Below are 27,471 nucleotides of genomic sequence, written 5' to 3' on the forward strand. Positions count from 1 at the left end.
GGTTAGAAATGGGCTTGCCAAATGCATATCAAGACATGGGCTGGGATCCAAAAAGAAGTGCATGGTTCATGGATCTCAGTTCCTACTACTTAGAGAACCACTTTGGAAGCTACTGAAAGTGACCTCCCACAAGGAACAAGTTGCTGCTGTCAAAACAATACTGGTGCACACACACACACACACACACATCCCATGCAAGCAGAAAAGAGGCTTTCTGGATACTAGCCGTGACACACATATTTGATGCAGTACTATTCTGCTGCTTACTTCTCCCATAGAATCCTGAGAGTCCTGGTTGTAGGCCTGGGTTTCTATTTCTCCATCTGTACTCTCTTCTGCAGTTACTTCCTCCTGAAATATTGTTCATCACAGAAAGATCACAGGAAATGCATGGTCGTGAGCAAGAAGTGCTATCTAGCTTTCCTAACCATTCAACTCTAAATCTTAAAAGTTATTACCATTTTTGACAGCCTGCCAATCTACTCAACCCTGATTCCCACAAACTCATATCATATTAATCGCTTCAAATTTAATATAACTATGGGATCAAAAAAAAGTGGCTTGGATTCAAACAAGTGTTTTCATGGATGGAAGGATTTTCAGCCATGGAGTGTGACTTCCTTGTCTCTTCCCCTCTCACTGCAGTCCAAAATGCTCCCCAAAATGCTGTTTCTGTGAAAAAGTTGCAGTCCATACATGGAAATCCTTCCATCCACTACAACACTCCACTGGATCCAAGCCAACATATAAGCTTCCCTTTTGTAGTGACTGCATTCTCCCCAAGAAGTCCCTCAAGATATTAAAAGTTTTGAATTTCAAGGTTATGCTTTCTTTACTGCAGGAGTACAACTTACTTTGGTACTCACACAGAGGCCTGTATTCAGTACATGCACATGGATGCTTTGACTTTTGATTACTTGATTAATAAGGGTGTGTGTGTCTGAACTGTATGTGTGAAGTGCTTTCATTGAAAAATAATTGTATTTGAGATTAGGGCAACATGGTGTGGGAGGAGACCTGATGCTCATCCCCCCCTTTATTGACATGTCCTCATTCATAAATCAGCTTTCTAGGACAACTGAATCTTCTTCAGGCTAGACACAATGGTTATGACCAAACACAACCAAATCAACAGAATGATTTTTATTCGTACAAACCTCTGGTCCAACTCTTTGTATAGTTCTCAGTTTCTTGGAATGAGGCATATCAACCATTTCTTCTGGAATTTGTTCCGAGTTTTCAACTGTACTATCTTCTTCTTCTTCTCGTTGACGTTTGGGTAAAGAAGAACTTGGTGTTGCTGAAACTTAAGCAGTAGGGCTTTGTTATACTCAAAACACATTTCACGAGAACATCTTAAGAAAAACAGTCTGGGGGAGTCAATTATTATAGCAATGAAGATACATCGCCTTAATGTACTTGCTTAATCTTAAACCTTAATACTTCCTTAATTCAGAAACTGCTGCATTACAGTTGATATTCAAACTAAAGACAATGCATTTACCTGGGCTGAATAAAGACCTTGCATTCATGGCTCATTACTAATGCTGATTTCTCCACACCCATCTCTCCCCTGGACATCACAGACTCTTCTGCATACCACACCTAATCCCATCACGCCTGCTATTCACATTTATATACTGTTAACATTTACATACTAATGCCTGTCTGAATTCACTATCCGCTACTTAAAGACAGATGGATTCACATTCTAGCTGTATCTGAAGAAGTGAGCTGTGGCTCATGAAAGCTCATACCCTGCCAGAAAATATTTTTGTTAGTCTTTAAGGTGCTACTGGACTCTTGCTCTTTTCTACTACTGCAGACAGACTAACATGGCTACCCACTGTGAATTTCCTTAATCTGTGCAAATGTAAAACTGGTGATTCCAAATTTTGTTGGCCTTGGTTGTAAACATATACTCTGTATGGTCAGTTTCTGTTTTATCTGGCATACTAGCAGCAAATAAAAATTTATTTATTATAAGTAAATTATTATGGATATTTTGAGAACAACCTGATACTACTGTTTGCCTTTAAGGCTCAGCGGTAAGGGACCTGGTTTTGAATCCAGAAGGTCCCAGGTTCCATCTCTGGCATCTCCACTTAAAAGGATCTGGTAGCAGTTGACATGAAAAGCGTCTGCCTGAAAACCTTGGAAAGCCACTGCCAGTCTCATGATTGTAGCTACCATATGTAAGTGTTATAAATTCGTGTGACAGTTTATATACCACCTCTCCTAAATCCAGAGGCTCAACTGACCTTCACTTTTGTTAAAGGAAAATTCAGTTAAACTGACCCGTGCCAAACACTGCTGTTGATGTAGATGGTCTTTCCATCTGTGAGCTCTGTACAACCTCCAAAATGGTTGGGGAGGGCTCTTGAGCAGCTAGTTCGATCGGAGGATGGCTCTGCTGAGTGGGCTGCACGAAAGCTGTCGCTTGAGTTTGTTGCTGAACTGTCAGGATGGGCTGAGAGAGAGAGGTCTGGACGTTGGGGCTTGTGGAACGCACAGACCCACTGGTGCTTCCAAAGACTGGAACGTGCTCAACCAGTCCTTCTGACTGCATAGCTGAAACAAATGGTTACAAGCAGCCCACTTTAACTGAATTGACACTGCCAATGAACTGTAACCAACAAGGACCTGCCAACCTATAGCTGGTGAAAATGGTGCAACACGGTATTCTTTTGGAATCGTTACTCCAAAGTGTTAAAACCCAGTTGCTGAGGAACATCAACACAAATCAAAGGTGTTTTATGCATGATCGCTTTAACCTCCTTTATTCCCCATTTCAGCCAGGATCAAATTTTTCAGTATGCATGACATCACATTCCTTGGAAGCTCAACACTGTTTCGACGCAAAATGAACCTGGCTTTTCCCATTCCTCTTCCGGCACGTGCATCATATAAAGCCGAACTTCTCTGTATTTTTCAGGGTTTTTTAATACAGAAAAAATGGTGGCAATAAAATTTATTTGGCATTATCTGGAGCCACTTTGGCCCCGCTGCCATTTTTAACCCCCTCTCCTTCCCTCCCTCACCTGCTGACTGGGTCTACCTATGAAGTCCATGTGGACTTTGGGAGCAGCAGTGACTCAGGCAGAACTGAAGGCTGAGCTTGCTTTGAGTCCAGCCTTCAGCTCTGTGCTGCAATTTTTCGCGTTCGAGTTTAATAAATCCGAAAGTTTCGATTATCTGGAAAAAGCCTAAATAAGTATTGGGCTGTTTTGAAAATTTCAGGGTCTATTAAACCCGAAAAATAATGAGAAAAATGGTGCACATGCCTAGTTCTACAGCTGGAGTAGCTGGTGTCAACCCTTTCAGTTTTCTACAATATAGACCCTAAGGAATTAGACAGCTGACTACTCATCTCTAGAACGTTAGGTGATATGCTCTTTGATCAGACCATTACCTTCCTGAGTTTCCACCTGTGTTGTTGGCATAACGGTTGCTGTTGGTGTAGTTGTAGGGTTGGTAACTGTAGCAGGAGTAACCATGGGACGGATACTGGCTCTTGGGGTAGACTTGTTCCCAGCTATGGCAGCCGCTGTCACTTTGCTTGGAGTAGACACAACAGGTGTCGGTTTGATATTGGCTGTAGGTGGATCTGAAGTACTAGCACTAGGAACAAACCGAAAATTGTATGCATTTCCTAGAATGTCATTTTAAGCAAATTACAATTACAGCAGAGGAATATGTGGGACAGAGAAGGCCTTAATGTACAGAACGCAAGTTGTCTGTCAACTGATTTAGACCCACAAACCTCCCCTTTGTGCATGATCAAATCTGGAGAGGTTCCTGCATTTACACTTCATATCCCAACACTGTCACTGTGGAAGGATATGTGGAAAATAATGAATACAGCATGAAACTCAGTTTTGGGGGACAATGTATGACTGTGTGTGTGCGTACAACCATGGTAGTGGTGGAAAGTGCTATCAAGTCACAGCTGACTTGTGGCAATCCTGTAGGGTTTCCAAGACAAGAGACTAACAGAGGTGGTTTGCCTTTGCCTACTTCTGCATCGCAACCCTGAACTTTCTTGGTGGTCTCCCACCCAAATACAAAACAGGGGTAACCTTGATTAGCTTCTGAGATCTGATGAGATGGAGCTAGCCTGGGCTATCCAGGTCAGGACATGTACAACCACAGGTTCTTTTAAAAATATTCTGATCATGAGATACCCTACTGCCATTTTATTTCACAGCTTCTAAAAACAGATCATGACACATTAAAATAATGGGATACAAAGGTCTGACAAGTTATAGACCCATCAGCCAAGCTTCTGGCCTAAGTAATGGTAGAAAGCATGATTAAAAGCTAGAATGGTTAAGCACAGAGAGGAACATAACCTGCTGAGGAAGACCCAACATGACTTATGCAAAACAAAGTCTTGTCTTACCAAGCTTTTAGAATGAATGGTTATTCTGATTTTTATTTAAGAAAGGAAAATAGCTGCCTTAGCAGCTGCCTTAAAACCCTTGATTTGGTTTGAGTCTGCAGTGTAGGCAGGGTTTGTGTGTGCATATATGTGTTAAACACTTTACCCCCATGCTTAAGCACCTTCCTGAGGCTTTTTGCCCCACAGGGGAAAATATGTATGATACTCATGTGTTCTTCCTCTGGGACAAAAAACATCCATGGAGGGCTAGTGTTAATCACCCCACCCCAATCTGAATGCCCCCCTCACCAGAGGTTGATATTTGCAGCTTAAACAAAAGCAAGAGATCCTTCATACATTTCCCATCAGGAGAAAAAGTATGGAGTGAATCAGCAAACACCATATTCTTGATCTTTTAGAAACTTTTGACAAAGCCCCTCAACCAAAGGCTCATAAGATTTTTTGCTGAAGTTAATAGTGAGGGGGTCACATCTGTGTATGGGACCTAATTATCCAGTGCACTGAAAGCCAAAGCAGAGGTCCAAGCTGGCCAACTGGGCAACAGAATGGCAAAAAAGATTCTGTGCTAGGAGTGAGCAACATGACGCACACTGGGGCCCAAACAAATTCCTAACTTCATATATACAGTGATGACATTTGAACTGCCTGTGATTAACAAAAAAAAAAGATCTTCGGGAGACTTCCGTTGGAGCTTGGCGAGCCAGAGGGAGTGCTTCTCAAGCGCTCTCTTCATTTTGCCCACCCTGCTGGGACCCCGAGGATCGGGGCCGGGTGAGAACCCTTTGGGAGACTCCCCCTCTCCTTAGAGAGCCAGGTGTACCGGCAATCGCACTCTTTCTGTGCGATCCGGCGATTTCAGCGTGGGGGTCTGCGGAGAGACCGACCAGGCTGGCCTCCACCATTTATGTGTGAGTGAAAGACGGGTGAGTGCTGAAAGAACCTCGAGAACTCTAAATGAAGCTTACCTCAGGGCTATCTAAGAGAAAATTAAGAAGGGGTGTGTGAAGAATTTTGTGGCAGCAGAGTCGGCGGGGAAAAGCAGCGGTGGGGCAAACTGACAAGCAGCCAAACGGAGACGGGTGAACAGAAGGGGGGGAAGACCCGGGAGAACGAATAAAACGATCCTAAAATTACAATAAAAGGCGAGGTAGCTTGGATAAAGAAGTAAAGGAGGGGAAGATTGGAAATATGAGAAAAAACAAAGGAAAGCAGCTCAAGTACGCGAACCAAAATCAAAAGTAAAAGCGGATGGTGAGAAAGCGGCGGGCACCATTATCCAGCACTGAAGCAAGCAAGTTTCTCTCAGTGTCCATAAGCAGCTAATGCTCCCTCTCCTTTACGAAATCATCAACCCCTGCCTTACCCTATAAAATCAGCAATTGGTACCCCCCCGGGACAAGAAGAGAATTTTTAAAACAACAACATAAGTTCCCCCCATACTACTAAACTTTTTTCATCTCTTTACTGAGAAGCAGAGTACGCTGGACAACGGGCAGACGGATGTCGGAGTGAGAGCACCATCGTGTGGTCAAAGCTGAAAAAGCATCTCAGAGACCCTTTTTTCTGTTTATTATCTAATAACATTGGTTCAAGTGGACAGCATAACTAACACATAACCATTCATTTTCATTATTGCTTAATATTGAGTACTGTTATCACCCCACCCAAAAAGGTTGATATCTTTTCCATTCTTCTTGCTAACTAATAAGATATTACATTGTAAAATCTATCCTTTAACTAATGAATTAACTTAGCAGGGGGAAAAACACTTTAAAATTAATTTTACTAATTTCTTACCAACTCACCTAACTAACTGACAGCTTGTTATCAACAATGGGAACTTATTAATCAATATCAGAGGGGGGAAATTTTCCTAACTATATTATATTGCTGTGAAATTTATTTGGATTATTTGAATAATTTTAACTGCTGTTTTTATTGTGATTAGACTATACAACTCATTTAATTATTGTGATTTTAAGTTCAATGAATGTATAAGGTTGATCTAAATTTGATGAATGATTACTATTGATTTAAATCTGATGAATGATTAAGAGTGTATGGAAAAATTGTATTATCATATGCAACTAAGAAGAAAACAACAGAGGCAACAACAAGTAACAAAGAGAAGAGGCAAGGGTGCCAAAAAAGACAAATCATCCAGTGAAGGAGAGCTGGAAGGCCAGAGGCAACAACAAGATACAAAGAGAAAAGGCAAGGGCAACAAAAAAGATAAACCAGTCACTGAAGAAGAGCTGGAAGCTCAACCATCGGAAACAATGACCAACGCGGTGGCAAAAGCAGTGGTTGAACAACTTATGCCACAGCTGGCGGGTCTAGAAAGCAGATTAAAAGAAGAGCTACAATCATTCAAACTTGAAACAAGAACATCTCTTTCAGAAATCAAAGTTAAGATAGCAGAGAACGCTGAAAACATCTAATCAGCAGATTTCTGATACTGTCCAAGAACACGAGGTTTGGAAGAACAAAGCTGATCCAAGAATTGACATTTTAGAGATCCAGAACAGAGAAGCCAATCTGAGATTCCGTGCTTTTGAAAAGGACTTCGGGAAAGATAATTTATTACAGAGCTTCACAGAATTGATCCAAGATTATCTACAGCTGGAAGAACCCTGCTTAATTTACAATATTTACAGAATTAATTCAAGATATGCAGCAAGGAACAATCTTCCAAGAGATATTCTGGTGAGATTTACGCAGAAGACAACGAAAGATTCGATATTAAGATTGCAAAGAGATAAACCATTGGAATATAAAGGCAGAAGAATCCAAATCTTTCAAGACCTACCGAGTTCAGTAGTGGAAAAAAAGAAAGGAATTCAACCAACTCAGGCAAATCTTACTAAGTAAAGGAATTATATAACGGTGGATTAACCCAGTAGGACTGGAGATATTTCTCTCTACTGGAAGAAAAACAGTTGTCAATCAAGAACAAGCAAATAGGCTCATAAAAGATCTGCAGACAAAAACGGCAAAGAGAGATCACCAGAGAAGAAAAGACTCTCCGAGAACTAGCCCTAAGAGAGGACAAGAGAAACAAAGAGGAAAAACTGATACTGAGCAGCAAGAGAAAGCAGAAAGAAGAGGCATTCAAATTGAGTGAAGCGGCGGCTTTTTAAAATATCTCAAAGATGGAGAAGTTTCAGATAATCTCTATGAATATTAATGGACTTAATTCACCATCCAAAAGAAATAGAGAATTCCATCAATTGATTAAACAAAAAACAGATATTGATTAAACAAAACAGATATAATTTGTATTCAGAAAACACATATCAAGCAAGCACATGAACATCTATTAAAGAATAAAAGATTGGGATCATTGCATCGGCAAAGGAAAAAAAAAGGGAGTGGTGATTTACTTAAGAAGCCCACACCTTCAAATAATCACCGAGATCAAAGACCCAGAAGGGAGATATCTTTTGGTTAAGCGACTATCGATGGAAGGTAAAATCTGGACTCTGATGTGTATCTATGTACCAAGCAATGGAAGACAACAATTTTTTGAGAAAGTATTCCAAATGCTATTAGAAGAGCAAGAGGGAGAAATAATGGTGATCGGAGACATGAATGGTGTTATAAATTCCAAAATCGACAGACCAAAGAACCATAAAGGAGGTCGCCTCCCAAAGATAGTTAAACAATATATGGACTTATTGCAACTACAAGATGCGTGGAGAATCAAAAACAATACCAAAAGAGGTTACACACATTACTCACAAAGACATGATTCACATTCAAGAATCGATATGTGTTGGATTTCTAAGACAATGTTAAACAATTTAGATGTGAAAATATTACAAAAATTATTATCGGACCACAACTCAATCAAATTGACTTGGAGATATTACAGGCCAGGATTCAGGAGATGGAGACTTGGTGATTACTGCAGAAAAAAAGAAGTGATACTCCAATGCAAAAAAGAACTGAAAGAATTTTTCAAATTGAATCTTTCACCGGAGGTTCCAATTGCCATGGTGTGGGATATAAGCAAAGCCTTTATGAGAGGAAGATTGATTGCCATTAATTCCAAACTCAAAAAACAAAAAAGACAGTAAAGAAATCAATTCATAGAAGAAATTCAAAAACTGGAAGAGCAGTACGTAAGCAAAAGCAAAAGAAGCATCTTGAATTAGATGAATAGGGGAAAAAAGCAGAAATTGACATGATTGACATGGAGGAGATGCAAAAGAAAATTCTATTTGCAAAACAAATGTTTTTTGAACATGCGAACAAACCAGGAAAATTCCTATCATATTCACTCAGAAGACAAGCGGAAAAAAAGACAATAATGGGTGTTAAGATAATGGACAAAACCAATTTCAAAGAAAGTGATATAAAAGAGCAATTCTTAAAATATTTTGAAAATTTATATCAAACAGACAAATAAGAACAAACAAGATGAAATAGATAAATACATCACTGACTCCAAGCTGAAAACATCTGAAAAGGATGACTCATGGTGGAATCAAAATATTACTATGCAAGAGATCATTTCAGCAATTGCCAAACAGAAAACGAACAAAGCGCTGGGTCCAGATGGCTTGACCGCGAGATACTACAGATGTATTGATGAAGTAGCCTTACATCTGCAAAAGTTGTTGAATGATATGCCAGAAAGTGGAAAGATTCCAGAATCGTGGCAAGAAGCGCATATTACATTAATTCACAAAGAAGGAAATGATCCCCAACTGCCTGCTTCGTACAAACCAATATCTTTACTAAATGTGGATTACAAAATATTTGTTCTATCTTGCCTGAAAGACTAAAAAAGAAAATAGGGCAAATCATACACCTTGATCAAACTGGTTTTATTCCGAAAAGACTCATGCGGGACAATGTGCGTTTCTCCTTATCAATGCCATAGAACATGTAAAACAGAAGAAATGCAAAGCGGCTTTTATCTTTCTAGACGCAGAAAAAGCATTCAATGGGACTTTCTGTTAAAGACTATCCAAAGTTTGAACTGTGGCAATAAATATATACAGTGGATTCAGAGTATATACCGAAGACAATCAGCAAGATTAGTGATTAATGGGAAGTTATCTGAAAAATTAGAAATTAATAAAGGCACCAGACAAGGATGTCCGTTATCTCCGCTTTTATTCAACATGGCTTTAGAAGTACTAACAACCAGATTAATGCAAGATGAAAAAATTCCTGGTCTGAAAACCTCAGATGAGGAGTACAAATTAAAGTGCTTTGCTGATGATGTGGTCCTAACTCTGGAAAACCCGACAGAATCAATAGAACATCTTATGAAAGAAATTGAAAAATATGGTCAACTATCTAGATATAAAATAAAAACAAGACGAAGATCATCTTAGAAAACATAGATAACTCTGAGAAGCAAAATATTCAGCAGCTGACAGGATGCAAAGTTACAGAAGAACCGGTAAGATATTTGGGAATCTACCTCGCTGGGAAAAATCAAACATTGCTAAAGGACGACTAACAAAAAGTTGGCTAACAATACAGAATGATTTAGAAAGATGGACTAAATTGAATCTGTCATGGATGGGAAGAATAGCAGTAATAAAGATGAATTTGCTACCGAGATTGTATTGGGAGCATTTGGAAGAGAAAAGTCAAACAGAAGAAAAAACACTGGTCGAATGGCAAAGACAAATTAACAAATTTGTGTGGGCTGGTAAAAAGCCAAGGATTAATTTCAAAGTTATGCAAGATGAGAAGAAAAGAGGGGAACTGGCACTACCAAACATCAAGCTATACCATCAAGCGGCAGGACTAATTTGGATTGTCGATTGGATGAGAGACCCAAATAAAAAAATGTTGAAGATAGAAAAGGGAACATGGGATCGTGGTCTTCATTATCATCTATGGAAAGCAAAAAAATCACAGATATTTGCACAAAAGCATATTATCAAAGATGGACTGATGAAGACTTGGATCAGAAACAAAAACAGATTAAGTCCCTTACCACCTCTAATGATGTCTCCTACAGATACATATTTAAGTAAGGCAGAGAGAAAATGTACAGATTATATATCAGGACATGTTAAACGAACAAGAGGAAATAAAATATTGGGATGAAATGAAGCGGAACAAAAAAGTAGATTGGCTAATCTACAATCAAATGATTATGAAAATATGACAAGATTGTTATAAACAGGCTAAACTAAAAGAAAATACAGAATTTGAAAATCTAATCAGTAAAGAGACAGAACATATCCTGGGAAAAATTTATAAATTACTGTTCAAATGTGAAACAGAACAAGAGCAAGTTAAAGGATGCATGATCAAATAGATGGAAAACTTTAAGAAGGAGATAACAATGCAGCAATGGGAAAGATTATTGACTAAGTCAATTAAATTTACTGCCAGTAATAATCTGCGAGAAAACTGGTATAAACAATTTTTCAGATGGCATATCACACCAATGGATATTAAAAAGATAGACAAAATATATGATTGCCGCTGCTGGAAATGCAAAGATAAAGACGGAACTTACTTTCATTTGTGGTGGACTTGTAAAAAGGTTAGAAAATTTTGGATACAGATTCATCAAGAAATACAAAAGATTCTTAAGATCAAATTTCCAATGAATCCCGATATTATGTTATTGGGGATAGCACCAGAGAATTTGGAAAATAACCATAGAGAACTTTTTGGATATCTGATGACTGCAGCAAGGATAGTACTGGCAGCATCATGGAAGCAAGAGACTATTCCAGATTTAGAAAAGTGGCAACAAAAAATGGAAGAATTTGCGGTGATGGCCAGATTAACCAACATCCTGAAAGAAAGAATGATTGAAGATTCACAGAAGAAATGGGAATGCTATTTTGAATATGTTAACTGAAAAATGTAGAAAATGTAGAATAAAATTTAACAGATAGAAAATAATAGTTATATATGCTGAATAAGTTAGATAAAGATAAATTTATAGAGTATAAACATAGACAAGTCAGTAATCTATAAGTAAATATTATAACAATAGAATAAGGTTCATGTAAACTGACCCCTGAAGTAAGCACAAAAAGTATGAATGGAAGTGTATGTATATGTTTGTTTGTTATCTTTTCTTTTGAAAATGTAAATAAAATATCTTTTAAAAAAAGATATTGGGTAATCACTGAAAAGGGTAGAGAATTAGCGGGAATGAAAATTCAGTATTAGATGTTATGAATAAAAAAGCCATTATCATAATTTACAGTGTAGGCAAACTTGGAATATTGCGTATAATTCTTAATGTTCCCATCTGCAAGAGCAACTCAAATGATCCAAGAGCTGGACAACCTCTTCTACAAAGTTGTATTCATCAGGTTTTCATTTAGATTAACGGAGTGTGGGTCAGGTGGGGGGGGCAACATGAATATGGAGCAGATCAAGAGAGATTTCTCACTTGTTTATAATGTGAGGGTCACCAGATGGAAGTGACAGGAAGCAGATTCCCAACAGGCAAAAAGTAAAGCTATTTCATGGAAAACAATTAGCTCAAGAAATCTTCTACCATGATATAGTAATAGGCAATCAGCTTCATGGAAAACAGCAATCACGATAAATAGGACTCGGTGAATCTCCAAGCCCAGAGGCAGCAGTCTGGTTGCTGGACGCTAATGGGAGGAGGACTGTTGCCCTCAGACCTTGCTTATGACTTTCCAGCAGCCATAGGACTGAATACTACTGGAAACACCTTAGTATCATAGGGCAGCCATGCTGGCCTGCAGTAGAACAGCTAGACTGGAGTCCAGGAGCACCTTAGAGATAATAAGATTTTCAGGATATGAGCTTTCGAGAGTTAAAGTCAAAGCTGACTCTCTCGTCCCTTCGGACAAGGGGACAAGGGCTCATACCCTGAAAATCTTGTTCGGCTCTAAGGTGCTACTGGACTTGAATCTTTCTGTTCTACCTTAGTACGCAACTTATGTTCCTATGTACAAAAAAAATGTAAGAATTGCATACCTAGCATGCAGCTATTTCTTTATTTTAAAAACAGATATGCTAACTTTTCAACAAAGTAGAGACTTATATCACGCTTTGTATATCCAATAACGTGGGGCCTTCATGCTGCACAGTGGAAATATACAATCTATTTTTCCTGTCATCTTGGCTCCGTAGTGCAAAGTGGCCAAATTATCTTTATACCTAAATATTGCCACTGATGGGCAATCAGTCACTGTAGAGCAAGTCTATTATGGTGGCTTTACACTTGTATCTGTTCATGTACCAGAAAAACCACAGTTGTATCTAAATCATGTTCAGGACAGCCTAGGCACATACGTTTGCACTGTGTATAGAAGCTGATTGTACAGTATGAATAGGAACGATCAACAGAAATGTAGATAAAATTAAATAAGAACTCACATTCCTCGTTCACCAGCTGCAGGAGTTGATTTAAGGGTAATCTGTCTCTGCTGTTCTGAAGCCTTTTGGAAAAAATGCTTCCATAAGACACAGGAATCAAAAAATTCAATCTAAGTATCACTACAAAACAGTAAAGGCGCTGTTGTACTCAATTACTGCACTTCTAGTTTATTATACATGCCCTTATGTTGGAAAATGTACAAGCAACACTCTTGGCTCCGAGTACAGGAGAAAAAATACACTGTCCACCTGTGAAAATGATGGTGTGCAACCAAACAAAATAGGGGGAGACAAGGACTATGCTTAGAGACACTATTGGTGCAAACCAAACCCCAGTGGCATGGCCAGCATCTCAACTATATGCCCTGGATTCTGCCGGTGGCTGCGCAGGTCTGAGAGGCGATGATGGGCTTAGGCCCTGCCTTCTCCGGCACCCCTGGAACCAGTGGTGCTACCAGGGCCTCTGTTGCTTGAGTACAGATCACACCCCGGGTGCCAAGCAAATGGCTGTGTGTGCTGCTGGCAGCATGTGTGCCAGAGGTTGCCTAGGGCAATACTTGATGTATGTCTTAATGCAGATTATGGCATGGGGTCATGCAAGCCACCGTCAGTAAAAATGGAGTGGATGGACGTGCCACCTTAAACAACCCCTAACTGAATCAGAGTGGAAACTGTAACCCACCCCCATCTCACTCAATTGAAAATATCCAGTGGCAGGAGGCCAAAGACATAAGAAATGAATCCCAACTACAAATGAAACAGAAAAGAGCAATCTTGGCTTAGCAGATGGGGATTTGAGACTTCTCTAAAATGAAAGCTCTGTAGATACTGGACCTTGTTGCTTGACTCTGGAGGCTCATCTCGCTGTTCATGGTGCCTCTCTTGCTGTTCTCTCAGCTCTCTTTCTAGGCGGCAAATCCGGCCCTCGTACTGTGATTTGAGCGCATTCATCCGTACTTCCAACTCCGTCTTCTGTTCTTCCAGCACGCTGCTCTTTTGTTTCCATTCATCGCTTTCTTTAGTTAGTTGCTCCTTTGCGCCTAAAGAGCCAAACGTCTCTTGGTTAGGAGCTTGCTTGCCAAACCACCACACAGGACCTGGGAACTGATTCTCCAGTCTGTACCTGATGAGGTGGGTGCTAGTCAGAGCTTAGTCAGATTTTCAAGATGCCACAGAACTCTGTCTCACTCTGCAATAGACTAAAGATGGCCACTGTTCTGGAATTTAACAGCCAAGAATGCCACTAACCTGCTAATTGTGCAATCCTCTGCTTGGCTGCCAGAAGCGTCTTCTTGGTCTTCTCCTCCTTTTCAGCTATCTGTTGCCTCAGCTGATCCTCCTGTGTTGTTCTCTCCTGTAGATCTTGATGAAGCCGGGAGATCTCTGACTGCAACTGAGCTACCTGGTCCTGAAGGTTTTTGACTTCAGTCTCCTTTTCTCCTAGGGTCTGCAGAAAGTGAGACATCGCAGTGATAGGACAAAGCTCTTCTAAAAAATTGGGGGAGCAGTGAATTTGTGGGAACAAAGGTTGCAGCTATAGCCAACACAAAGCCAAATATTGAGAGAACAGATTATGATTAAGTCAATCCAGTTGCTGATTAATGCATTCAATTAAGGTAGTTCCTCTCCGTGGAGGTTCTTATGGTATTGCTTTCTGCTATGATTTTTCACCACACACACTTACAACATGCTCTTCATCCAAGCATTCAGGAGTTGCATTCAAAGGATTCTCCTGTTTGATCAATGTGACAAGCAAAAATCACAGCACATGATCTGTCCAAGCTTCACAACTGAGCAGCGATCTGAATTTGGGTCTCCACCTACAAGTCCAATGCCCTGCTTTGGTTTACTAGTAAATCAGGCACTCAGGCTGTGGAATGGGTGTAGACGCAAGTGAAGGTCATAAGAGACTTCTCTTACCTTCTGCAGATTTTCAATCTGCCCCTCCAAGGCTTTTATCTTTGCCTCTGCTTGACTGAGACCCTCTTTCACCTCTTGAACTTCCTTATCCAAACCATGCTGATCTTTCTGTTCTACAAGAGACTGAGCTGATGCTTCCGCAATCACCTATAATAATAATTTATTAATATGGTCACGGACCAGCAGAAAAACAGCCACAACAGATAATAAGAAAACCACCACAGCTACTACTGCTACTACAAATAACCGAAGCCTAAAAATTACATCTTACATGAATGAATAAAATTTATATAAACATCATATAACTTAGTGTGACCCCCTTAATATTTTGAGTAATAAAGTATTCCTGTTACTCTTATCCTGTCAGGGTACAACGTATTTTAACAGTTGCAGTGCAGAATTTTGCAGTTAAGAGTGTAATCTGTGATTTTTCATCAGTTAGGAGCTTCTTAGCCAGAAACTCATCTGGTTGATCAGGGAAAGTGTTAAGCGAAGGAGAAAGAACCCTTGTGTGAACTTCTTGGTAGAATGAACTGTGGATCAAGACATGTTCTGAAGTTTCTATATCCCCTGACCCACAAGGGCAAAGCCTTTCTGCTAAAGGGACCTTCTTATACAATTACCTAAAGTTATGGACAAGAGCCCTGTGGCGCAGAGTGTTAAGCTGCAGTACTGCAGTCAAAAGCTCTGCTCACGACCTGAGTTCGATCCCAACGGAAGTTGGTTTCAGGTAGCTGACTCAAGGTTGACTCAGCCTTTCCATCCTTCTGAGGTCGGTGAAAGATGACTGGGGAAGGCACTGGCAAACCACCCCGCAAACAAAGTCTGCCTTGGAAACGTCAGGATGTGATGTCACCCCATGGGTCAGGAATGACTCGGTGCTTGGGACCTTTACCTTTTTTAAAGTTATGGACAGGTAACATTAGAGCTCTGTGTTACAGAAAGGTGAAAATTTTATGACTGATATCAACTCCATGCCACAGCTTCAACAAAAACACATGAGATCAATGGGGAACAAAATCAAAGCACCTCTGATCTTTCTGCTGAGACATCCACTATCCCAGACTCTCCACACAGGTGAGAAACAAGAATAAATCCATGTATTTACACTGAAGTGGGGAGACACAGCCTTTGCTTAAATTAATCTTCACTGCTAATCCACGTTCACTGAACTAGCTGAGAACGGAGCCTTGTTTACTCACCGTGAAGGCTCCTCCTGTTCTGGATTGGAGGTCATCTTGAAACTCGCGGGTATTACCATCACGTGCCCAGGGTAGGCAGGACCAAAAAATCTTTATTGTACTTCCTGCCACCTGGGCGGGAACTCCAGTTTACGGACTCGCCAAGCTAAGGAGACAGGTAAGTACAAAAGGCCACCAGGCAACAACAGTGTACCTTGTAAACAAAGAACATGAACTCCTATAAACACTAACATACCGTGGAAAAAACAGGTAAGTAGAATATACTTGATTCAGGTAAGATGGTGAACATAAAGAGCACTCTTTATTATGCCTCTAACATTAGGCAACAACACCCCTTAGGTACTGCAATGAAAAATATGAGCTAAGTCTTGATACCCTTATGATTTTGGGCGGGCAAGATGACCTCCAATCCAGAACAGAAGGAGCCTTCACGGTGAGTAAACAAGGCTCCGTTCTCGTTCTGGTTGGAGGTCATCTTGAAACTCGTGGGATATCCAAGAGCTGTTTGACCGGGTGGGACTATGATGTATCCAAGACGTGCTGCAGGACCCTTCTACCGAAGGCTGCGTCAGCAGAGGCCCTGGCATCAGTCTTGTAATGTTTTATGAATGTAGATGCCGTAGACCAAGTGGCCGCCCTACGTATCTCGTCTGAGGAGGCGTGCCTATCAAAGGTCGCCTAGGCGGCTGCCCTGTGTACCGAATGTGCAGTGATGCCGGCAGGAGGAGGCATCTTACTGGCCTTATATGCCTCAGTAATGTACTGTCTCACCGCGCAACTGATGGTGGTGTTAGACATTTTCTGACCTTTAGATGGATTGGTTAATGAGATAAATAAGGCATCTGAATGTCTGTTAGGTTCTGTACGACTAAGGTAAACCTTGAGTAGTCGTCTCAAGTCTAAATGATGCCACTCTTTTTTCCTGGGATGAACCGGATTGGGGGCAGAATGACGGCAAAAGAATCCTCTGTGAATGGTGAAAGATGGAATTCACCTTTGGCATGAAGGTGGGGTCCGGTCTGAGGACCACCTTGTCACTGTGAAAGATAGAGTCCTTCACGCGCTGAGAACGCCCTAAGCTCGGAGATACGCCGGGCTGAAGACACTGCTATGAGGAAGGTGGTTTTCGTCCTCAGCATCCTTAGGGAATACCCTTAATGGGATCAAAGGGAGTGCGCATCAATGCTGTGAGAACTACATTGAGGCACCACGTGGGGAAGCGATGGACTACTGGAGGCTTCATTTGAACCACTCCCTTTAGAAATGTCAGAATGTGGGGATGCCTGGAAGGAGGGAAAATCTTCTGAGACCGTAAGAACGGTGGATATGGCTGCCCCCTGTCTGCACAATGTGGAAGCCTTGAGACCCTGTTCAACTCCATAATGGAAGAACTCTAGGATCATGGGAATCCCTGGTAACAGTGGATCGATGTGCTTGCGCCTACACCACAGAACAAAGACTCTCCAGGACGTGTTAAAAATCCTTCTAGTGGAAAGTCTCCTCGCTTCTATCATGTTAGCAACCACCACCTTGCTGTATCCCTCCTCTAAGAGGGACTTCCTTTCATTTTCCAGGCGATTAAGTGAAGCCATTGGGGTTCTGGGTGAAATAAGGGACCCTGATGAAGCAGGTCTGGGATGTTTGGGAGTTCCCAAGGTATCTGGACGGATAACTCCTTCAGGCTGGGAAACCTGGGTCTTCTCGGCCAACGAGGAGCAATGAGAATGACGTTTGCACTCTCCTTCCTGATCTTTCTTATTACCCTTGGTAGAATGGGAATGGGTGGAAAGGAGAACAGTAGTTCCTTCGGCCATGGGGACAGGAGGGCATCCATGTTCTCCGCCTCTTGGTGGAAATAACGCGTAAAGAATTGCGGGAGAAGGTGAATGCTCGCCGAGGCAAACAGGTACACCTTGGGCTGGCCGAATCTCTCCGCGATCTGATTGAAAACTATCCAGTTGAGAGACCATTCCCCTTCGTCCAGAACCTGACGGCTCAGCCAGTCGGCCTGGAGATTGATAACCCCCCTGACATGTTCCGTTGAAAGGGACAGAAGATACATTTCTGCCCAGGAGAGAATGGTCTCGGCTTCCTGATGTAGCCTGGGAGACTTTGACCCTCCTGTTTGTTAAGGTACGCTTTCGCGGACACATTGTCCGTGCGAATCAGAATGTGTCTGCGACGTAGGAGGCTCCTAAAGTGCTGTAGAGCCAGTTGAATGGCTCATAGTTGTAGTATGCTTATGTGCAATCTCTTTTCACTTAGAGACCACTGGCCCTGAGCCATTTGGCCCTGGCAGATAGTTCCCCAACCCTCTAGACTGGTGTCTGTGTATACCTGTATCTGGACCCCTATGACGAAATGTACCTCTCTGTTGAGATTGTTGTTTTGGTACCACCACAGGAGGGATTGGCACAATTCCGGGGTAGGGGGAAGGACTTGTCCCCGCTGTGTGTGATCAAATCCTGATAGGGTTGTAGGATTCCCTGGAGCGGTCTCGAGTGGAACCTGGCCCACGGGACCAAGGTGAGACAGGCTACCATCTTCCCCAGCAATTTGGCAAGGAACATGATCCTGCCGTGGCTGAAGCTGATTACTGACTGAGTCATGGAATGGATTTTGATGATCTTGTCCTGTGGAAGACATATCAGGTTCCTGTGTGTGTCTATGATGACCCCCAGGTGTTCTAATCTCTGTGTTGGCTTCAGTTGGTTCTTTTCTACATTGACAAGAGACCCGTGGTCGTCTAGATATGGGAATAATGTAATTCACTCCTGTCGGAGTAACGCCACCAGCATCACCAGTATTTTGGTGAAGTGGGGAGCTGAAGCCAGACAGAAAGGAAGTGCCCTGAATTGGTAGTGTCTCTTGGCATAGCAAAATCTGAGAGCCTCCTGTGGGAGGGGGAATAGAGACATGAAGGTATGCCTTCTTCAGGTCCAAGGAGGTTAGGACCTGGCCCACCTGTAGGGCTTCCATAGTGGAACGGAGGGTCTCCATATGGAATTTCCTGTATCTGACCCTTTGTTTAGATGATTCAGGTCCAAGATAGCCCTCCAGTCCCCATTTTTCTTGGGGACTGTAGAGAAGATGGAATATACCCCGTTGCCAATTTCGGGGTGAGGGACTGGTTTTGGGCTTGAATTTGGTGTAGGTGGGATATGGCGTCCAGGGTTCGTTGATGCTTTGTCCCTGCTGAGATTTTGGGGAGTTCACACATTTGTCTCTTGGGAGAGACGTGAATTCTATGAGATAACCTGTTGATAACACCTGAGAAACCCATGCATCTGTGTAAGACCTTTCCCACTTGTGGCGGAATCGTAAGGGTCTCCCCCCACACACACTGGCTGTGACTTGGCGTCACTGTTTAGGGGCTTTGGAGAACTTGTCTTCCTTGTTGCCCGAGAATTGATGTTGTCCCTGGGGGGAACGACAAAATTTGTTTCCCCTTCTGCGAAAGGAGCCCTTATTATTATTATTATTCCAGGAACCCCTGCATTGTTCTGGCCTGAAGGGGGCCAGAGAGTGGAAAGTTCTGAAACTGGAGTAGGCAGAGGAATGTCTTCCCTCCTTGTTGTAGGATATTGGAAGAACCTTTTTCTTATCCTTGTTCTCCACAAGGATTTTATCTAGTCTTTCACCGAAGAGTCTTCCCCCAGTGTAGGGGTATGACATGGTCAGTGTTTCGGTTTTTGAGTTCATTTGCCAGGGATGAACCCACAGTGCTCCTCCGATAGCAATGTTGGAAGAAGTGGCTTGAACTGTGAGGGACATGGCATCAAGAGATGCGTCTGCCATGAATGCGGATGCCTTCAGAAGTCTCTTAAGGTCTTCCGCAATCTAATGATTTTCTCCTGCATAGAGGTGAATAATTTACCTGAGCCACACGATGGAGGCTCTGGTCATAACGGAGGTTGCTGCCGAGGCTTGGATTGCCAGGGCAGAGGCCTCATGAACCTTTTTGGAAAGAATCTCCGCTTTCCTATCTAGTGGGTCTCTAACTGACCCCATTCCATCTTCAGATGGTAAATCAGGTGAGTGAACTGCCGCTACCGGGGCGTCAATCAGGGGAAGTTGAAAGAGACATGGCCTGTGGAACCATGGTGTATAGTCTCTTGTATTGGTAGGGGACTGTCTATTGGCAAGGGGTTTGTCAAATTCAGCTTGTACCTGGGTTTCAAAAAATTCTGGGAATGGGATTACCAAGATGCGAGGTTTGGTACTTGGGAAGAACTCCTTTGCTCCTTTTTCCTGGGTTTAGGAATGGAGTCGGCTACAGGGTTTGGATCCTCATTGAGGTCTAGGGCTACCAGAGCCTTACTTAAGAGTCCCTGAAAATCCTCCGCTGAAAATAGACGGGGATGTTGTTCTTTAAGGAGAATGAGAGTGTCCTTATCAGAATCAATTCCCCTTTTTCTCTGCCTTCTAAATGTGGGGCCACTGAAGAGGTTTCCTCCAGGGCTTGAAGGGATTGAGAGTGGGGGAAGGGGCCTTGAGTGCCGCTTTAGTGCGCCACTGCAGGTTAGATTGGTCTCCCTGTCCCTGATGGGAGCGTTGTGAGGTGATTAGAGCAGCATCTAAACCCGTGCCCTGCATGAGAGGGGAAAGGGATTCCTTGAGGGCCATCATCATTTGAGCCTGCGTATCCAAACACCCCGTTAAAAAAAAAATCCACAATTTCCCGCCGAGTTAGAGAAGTCTCTGCCTCGGTACGCATTACATTACCCCCTGGTGGAGACTTCGGAATGAGCTGAGAGCTTTCTCTAAGGCGCTCCTAGCTGGAGTGGCTGTCACTACAGTCTCTCTCCTCTCGCTGTGATTCGCGCCATTTTGAGGCGGCTCAACAGAGCGCGCCTCTTTGGGGGCGGTCGGCCCTTCCGCGCCTTTCACGGAGTCGCCGCCGTGGCTGCTACAATGCTCTCTGTGACATCGCCCTGTCGAAGCGATGAGGGCTGAGTCATGGTCCTCCTCAGACAGGAGGTCCGAGTCAGAGTCTCTCTTGGCGCCCGCCATCTTGCCCAACGGGGCGAAGTGGGGAGCGGGAGGAGGGGGGAATCGAAAGTAGTGGGGGGAAGGGACGTTTGCGGCTAAAGCCGACAAACAGTAAAGGGGGTGAGGGAAGGAAAACAGACTCACTGAAAACTAGACAAAAGTTAAAACGAATCGAGTACACACGAAGGAAAAGTCTTTGAAAATGAGTTGGAGTTCAAGAACGAAGCTGCTACCCTGATCAAGGCAGGACGGAAACTGGAGTTCCCGCCCAGGCGGCAGGAAGTAGAATAAAGATTTTTTGGTCCTGCCTACCCTGGGCACGTGATGGTAATACCCGCGAGTTTCAAGATGACCTCCAACCAGAACGAGAAGAGGAATGTATCTGTACAGACCAGGACTATGGCCTTTCAGCAAATAACCACACTTAAACAGGAGATTTACTAATGTGTATAATTGCTAAACAGCGGTTTAACTTATATTTATAGATACTAACAAAAATCCAAAGGTCACCTTCCATGAATGGGGGCACCCCTCCCCCACTGTTGCCTCCACACTTCAATTCCTTCCCCCCAGCAGCATTCGCTTATTCCTGATTTGCAGACAGGAATATCAGGCAGCATTAAAACACACACTCATGAGAACCGCTGTGCGTGCCAGCCTGAAAACCAGAGAAATGTTACAAACATCTGATAGGACTGCTTTAACACTTCTTCCGCTGCCAGACATCAAAACCCTACCTTGTCATGCTGAGCTTTCAATTCTTCATACTGGGTCTTATACCTACGCCCAATTTTCTTGACCTGCGTTATAGTTTTGACTTTTTCTTGGATGTCAGCCAGCTTTGCTTCCAACTCTTTCTGAAGTGTGTCCCTTTCAGCTTTTGCTTTTGTCAGATCTTCACGGAGGGCCTGGGCCTGATTCTGACTTGTAGTCAGTGATGCATTTGACCTTAATGCAAATTGAAAGTTTTACACAACAGAAACACGGCAGCACAAAGCTACTTCTTTAACATTATTACCCTCTGGGGCAAAACAATGTAGACTGCATAGCATAAAAAGAAAGCTGCTGAAACAAGAAATATGGTAAGAATGCTAGGTACAGCCATGAGCTTATTTACACAGTTTAAAATACCTTACTAAATGTCATACAAATGTTAACATTTTAAAGGTTTTTTCTGCAGCATGTAGCTTGCAGTTCTCAAACTGGTTTCAGCCGCATCACACGTATCAAGGAAAAACCAGAGCTTTGGTGGCTGTATCAAAGCTCCCGGAGAGGTACATCTGAGAAACATCATACTACTTTCCTACCACCAGACCACTTAAACATCTAGCTAGCGTTCTGACAGGTGGCAGCTTTCTAGAGTCTTGGGCTGAGGTCCTTCCCAGTCCCATTACCCGAGTTTGTTTAAACTGGGGGTGCCAAGGATAGAATCCGGGGCCTTATGTGCACAAGCCATTCATTCCATAGCTGAGCTATAGGTGCTTCCTCTAAAAACTGAGCCGTACAAGTTGACTGTATGTAGGCTGGTTCTGATGTAATTCTGTTCTCCTTGAAACAAAGATTGAACAAGTAGAGGGGCACTGTAGCTTGTCAGAGTTTCATGTAGAAGCTTTTTTTTTGGGGGGGGGAGGAAAGACTGATGATTGAACACATGATGCTGCCTTAGACTGAGCCAGACCTATGGTCTATCAAAGTCAGTATTGTCTACTTTGATAGGTAGAGGCTCTCTGGGTGGTCACAGGTGGAGGTCTCACATCACCTACCACCTGATCCCTTTGAACTGGAATAGTGGGGTTTGAACCTGGAACCTTCTGCCTGCAAAGCAGATGTTCTCCCACTGAGGCATAGCCCTTCCCCTAAATTAGCCCAGGAGCTCAACTGCACAAAGCATGTACTTTCCCACTGAGCTACAGACCACCAGGGGATTGAATCCGCACTCCAAGAACAAAGAATGAAGATGTCATGTGCCCATGTATGCTTCCGAACAAGATCTTATGAAAGGACAAAAAGCATTACCTCTGCCACATGGCAAAGCAACACACAATATTGCCCAGACTGCACGATAACCCTTGTAACAGCACAATCCTCACCTATTGTGAGCCACCTTTTGGCATTTTTTATGGGAATATGGTATACAAAACTTTCAAAAAAATTATTAATCTTACCTTGCGATTTCTGCTTTAAGCCTGCCTATTTCTTCACTCATCTGCTGTATACGTTTGGTGTTCACTTCCTTCTCCAAAAGAAGTTTCCGATACTCTTCAACATCGGTATCTTTTTGTTGGCTCAGCAAATGCTGGGGGAAGAAATTAAATAATAACCAAGGTTATGACCTTGGCACTTACAGGGAAAGGCACATTCCAGACTACAAAGCCCAGCTGTGTCACAATATTAAAAAAGGATTCATGATGAGCACTAAAATAATACTGGATCTAAAGTTTGAGCACCAATAAGTTTCTTTTTGCAAGAGGGAAAACCAGCGCTAGAGTGCATTTGCAGCTTTAGGGGAAATGAATTCTGGGCTAGGATTCAAAGGGCTAGTCAGGGCAAACACAATCCCTATTTGGGATTTTTCTTCATCTGTTTTTAAAATTATGCTCAAGGAGCCATGAACACATGAAGCTGCCTTATACTGAATCAGACCATTTACCATGCTGCGAAGGATGTGTCCCTGAAGGGCAAAACTGCAACTGGGTTCTGGGCAAGGGGTTAACATTCTCACCAAGAAAGAAAAAAAGGAACATAAGGACATAAGAAAAGCCAAGCTGGATCAGACCAAGGCCCATCAAGTCCAGCAGTCTGTTCACATAGTGGCCAACCAGGTGCCTCTAGGAAGCCCCCAAACAAGATGACTGCAGCAGCATCCTGCCTGTGTTCCACAGCACCTAATATGATATGCATGCTCCTCTGAATCAGAGATAATAGGTACATCATGACTAGTATTCAATTTGACTAGTAGCCATGGATAGCTCTCTCCTCCATCAATATGTCCGCTCCCCTCTTAAAGCCTTCCAAGTTGGCAGTGTGTATGTGAAGTTGGGATTTTTTTGCCCCAATATGCATCACTTTACACTTGATCACATTGAGTCTCACTTGCCATTTTAATGCCCATTCCTCCAGTTTGAAGAGAGCTCTTCAGTCTGATATTGTTTTAATTGCCCTAAATAATTTGGTGTCACTATTACCTGCATGCATCATTAGCTCCTTAATTTAGCACCACCTTCTTCTATGCCTTGAAGTCCCTCACATATCATTAAACTCATCACTGCCTCCTTACTCCAACCTTTCCCCCCTTAAATCCCGAAATGCTTCCTTTCCTACGCAACCTTCACTGCTGAATTTGCTTATAATCTTGCAGCACAGTCACTGCCTTATCTCTTCTGCCACCAAACTACATTTCCACCTGTCTTGAGGTAGCAGATTCTTCTTTTGTTTCTACAAAGAGTGCTGTGAGCATGCTTTGCAACTAACAGATTCTGTAGGCGTACCTGAGTTCGGGATTTCCAGCGTCTGACGTCTTCTTCCAACAGTTTCTTCTCAGCCTGGAGCATCCCACTTTTCTCACTCAGCTCAGCGTTGGACTCTTGCAAAGGCAAGATATCAGCTTCCAGTTTACGCACCTGAATCAGATTGTTGAGGAGTTACTGCAAGCAACTGACATGAAAATTTTAACACATGCTCTCTCTCTCCAAGAACAAAGCTCCTGGTTCTGAAATCTTTAACGATATTATAGTTTGCTAGGTAAAAAGAAAAAGGCTTGTATGACACTGTGTCTACAAAACCATCCTCTGTCAAACACTGGAATGTTTTAAACTGTTATTGCTGGCGAAAAATGGAAAAAATTAAGTATAACTTCCATCTGTCACTCACAAATAAGTCTAATTAATTGCCAAGATCTTAGCAGAAGGACAATTAGTCGATAATTATTTAAAAATGTGAAGAAAGCATCAATTTTCTAAGGAAAACTGCACAAGAATGAAAATCATTAATTTGTCATCGTATCTAAAGGTTGATTCAGATGCATCGTTTCCAATCCTTCATACCACAGTTAAGACTGGAAAAAGTGATGAAGCTTGCTACGTCCCAGCATCTTACGTGATGGGAGTCCTCTAACATTTGTGTTTATTCAAAAGCCATAATTTGCTATTATAGGCACATAGGTGAATTATGTTTTGCAAATCATGATATGCACAGTTAACATTCTACAACAAACTGTTGTTTCCTGAGAAAATGGAAAGGAAGGAGACAAGCTCCAGCACGTCAGGGAATGACGGTAAGGGGAGCACACAAGCCCAAGGCTCAAACGTGGGAACTAAATCTAAGTGACATAAATTGATTTACAGGGTTTTGTTGTCTGGTTTTGAAAGCCTATCTGAAGTTCTCACTGACTTTTGCTTGCATTTGCTGCAGATCCTGCTCCAGCCTCTCCTTCTCTTCCCTCAGCATCTTGTTGGTTTCTATCAAAACATTCATGGTCTCCGTCTTCTTCATCAGCTCTTCATGCTGAGCAATTGTTTTTGCTGTCACCTAAAATTCACAAATGCAACACTGATATCCAATTCTGTGTGGAAATACTTAGCTATGATTTGAGCTTAGATGTGACCTCAGATGCCTGGTTGATCCATTAAATCTGCCAGACAGCTTTTGAATTAAACCACATGCATAATGTGTACAACTCGCCAAACTGAAGACCCTCCAGCAAAGTGTCAAGTATCTAGTAAGGTCCAACTTCAGGGCTCTGCTATCAGCCTGTGTTGCTCAGTCTGTGGTTTTTAATATAATACAGTGATTTAAAAAATGCCTACAAAATAATCTACACTCTACAGTCAAGCACTGAGGGATAATTGCATCTGCAATTCCTCAGACAGGGACCTTCAGATCTGAAGAATGTATAAACATACATTATTGGGATTACAATGTCCTCATAGTAAAGTAAAGGAGCAGATCAACAATGCCAGACTATTACCCAGAGGCAGCATACTACAATTTTATTTAATTGATTTGTATGCTGCCCTTTCCCACCTTACAGTCTGGCTCAGAGTGGCATACACCATTTTAACACAGTTAAAAACCAACAGATTACAATTTAAAACCAACAGTATCTCTAAAATTTTTCAAGGCACCCTAAAACCCCATCACAAATCAATGGTGGGAACCCATTCAGAAGGAAGGAAAACAATAATACACTCAACCGGGGGAAAAATGAGGGCCACATAAATTGGATAGGTAAATAATAAAAGGAAAGGAAGGGGACTCTAAGGAGATAACAAAGGTACAACGAGTTTTCATCTACAGCTGACAACTTAAAGCAGTTCAGTGCACCACCAGTGACCTACAGGTTCTCCTAAATATGGATATTTATTTCAGGTCTTGGGTAGCAGGCCTTTCCTGGCTTACAGATGACCCCCAATAGCTTCTCAGCAACATGATGGACCACCCAATAGAGACAAACTCAACAACAGACCTAGATGCCAACTTCATTCCCCATATACACTAAGACAGCACCATCATGGGCCCATCAGCTATATTAGTGGGCTCAACCACTTTTTCATCAACCAGTTTAATACATGCCATCATGTGCCCTTCTACTAGCTACATTGGACAAATGGATTGGTCTCTACTGAGAGAATAAATGAAAACAATGACATAAAAAGATACAATTTTCAGAAACCAGTAGGGGAACATTTGGTATCTGAAGATGTGAGCTTGGATTCACAAAAGCTCATGCTGGAATAAATTGTTTGTCTTTCTGTGCCATTCGCCTCCTGTTTCATTTTGCCATAACAGACTAATATGGCTACCCCTCGGGAATTATTACCTTCTGTCAACACAGATTTTTCTGTTGAGGCATTTCTTCATGTCTGCAGTGGAACTTCTGCACATGGCAGAAGACTCTGGGGCATCCGTGATCCAGGATAGAGTGCCACTTCACATGAAGTGCGAGCCAACCCTACTGTTTTTATTGTCGTCCCACATAAATGAGGGTGTGTTTCAGGAGCCATCTAAACACTACGTTACAGCTGTAAATTGGGGGGAAAACTGCAAGTTGTGAACAAGCTGTCTTCCAAGGAAATTATCCCAACGTTACTGATAAGTGTTCCAAGGACCTCCAGGATTTCCCAGAATACAGCATGAAAGCCACAAACTTAATCTGAGCAATGTCCTTTACTTGGTTTTCCTCAGATATCCTGCACAGCCCATGTCTTAAGAGTGCTGATGCTCCTGAATCCAAGCCACTCAAGTACTACCAATGATGTTAACATTACTGTCAACTATCTGTGTATAAATGCGATGGATTTTTACAACACAACTCACAAACCCAGTACAAAAGAAAAATACTAAAGTCAGTGCCCAACAAAAGGGAACATGAGTACACACCTGCACTTTCTCTCTCTCTGCATTCAGGCTCTCCTGAAACTCCTGAAGTTCCCTCTCCAGATGTTCTACCCTTTGACGGTAGCGTAAACTCTCCACTTGAGCCACCTCAAACTTGGTTTCTGCAATCTCCTTTTCTCGGCGTATAAACCTGAAACGGAAAGAGGACCCACTGGAGATTAAATACCTCATTTTTTTTCTTCTTCTTCTTGTTGTTACTTTAAAAGTAAA

At 42.3% G+C, this 27,471-nt stretch overlaps 1 protein-coding gene across 1 annotated transcript in view; it reads right to left on the reverse strand.

Moving 5' to 3' along the window:
- TPR (translocated promoter region, nuclear basket protein) overlaps positions 1-27,471 on the reverse strand; it is an 81,718-nt gene that overhangs the window by 15,275 nt on the left and 38,972 nt on the right. Inside the window, exons 27-39 of the mRNA XM_056845627.1 lie at positions 27,244-27,391; positions 25,255-25,392; positions 24,354-24,485; positions 23,031-23,161; positions 21,603-21,813; positions 14,672-14,818; positions 14,000-14,198; positions 13,586-13,791; positions 12,752-12,813; positions 3,413-3,621; positions 2,299-2,571; positions 1,158-1,306; positions 268-351 (exon numbers count right to left, since the gene is read on the reverse strand). Coding sequence (XP_056701605.1) covers positions 268-351; positions 1,158-1,306; positions 2,299-2,571; positions 3,413-3,621; positions 12,752-12,813; positions 13,586-13,791; positions 14,000-14,198; positions 14,672-14,818; positions 21,603-21,813; positions 23,031-23,161; positions 24,354-24,485; positions 25,255-25,392; positions 27,244-27,391 — 2,089 coding nt within the window. The remainder of the gene's footprint in view (positions 1-267; positions 352-1,157; positions 1,307-2,298; positions 2,572-3,412; positions 3,622-12,751; positions 12,814-13,585; positions 13,792-13,999; positions 14,199-14,671; positions 14,819-21,602; positions 21,814-23,030; positions 23,162-24,353; positions 24,486-25,254; positions 25,393-27,243; positions 27,392-27,471) is intronic.

This window comes from Euleptes europaea, chromosome 2 (assembly GCF_029931775.1).
Source record: "Euleptes europaea isolate rEulEur1 chromosome 2, rEulEur1.hap1, whole genome shotgun sequence".
In the NCBI taxonomy this organism is placed as follows: domain Eukaryota; kingdom Metazoa; phylum Chordata; class Lepidosauria; order Squamata; family Sphaerodactylidae; genus Euleptes; species Euleptes europaea.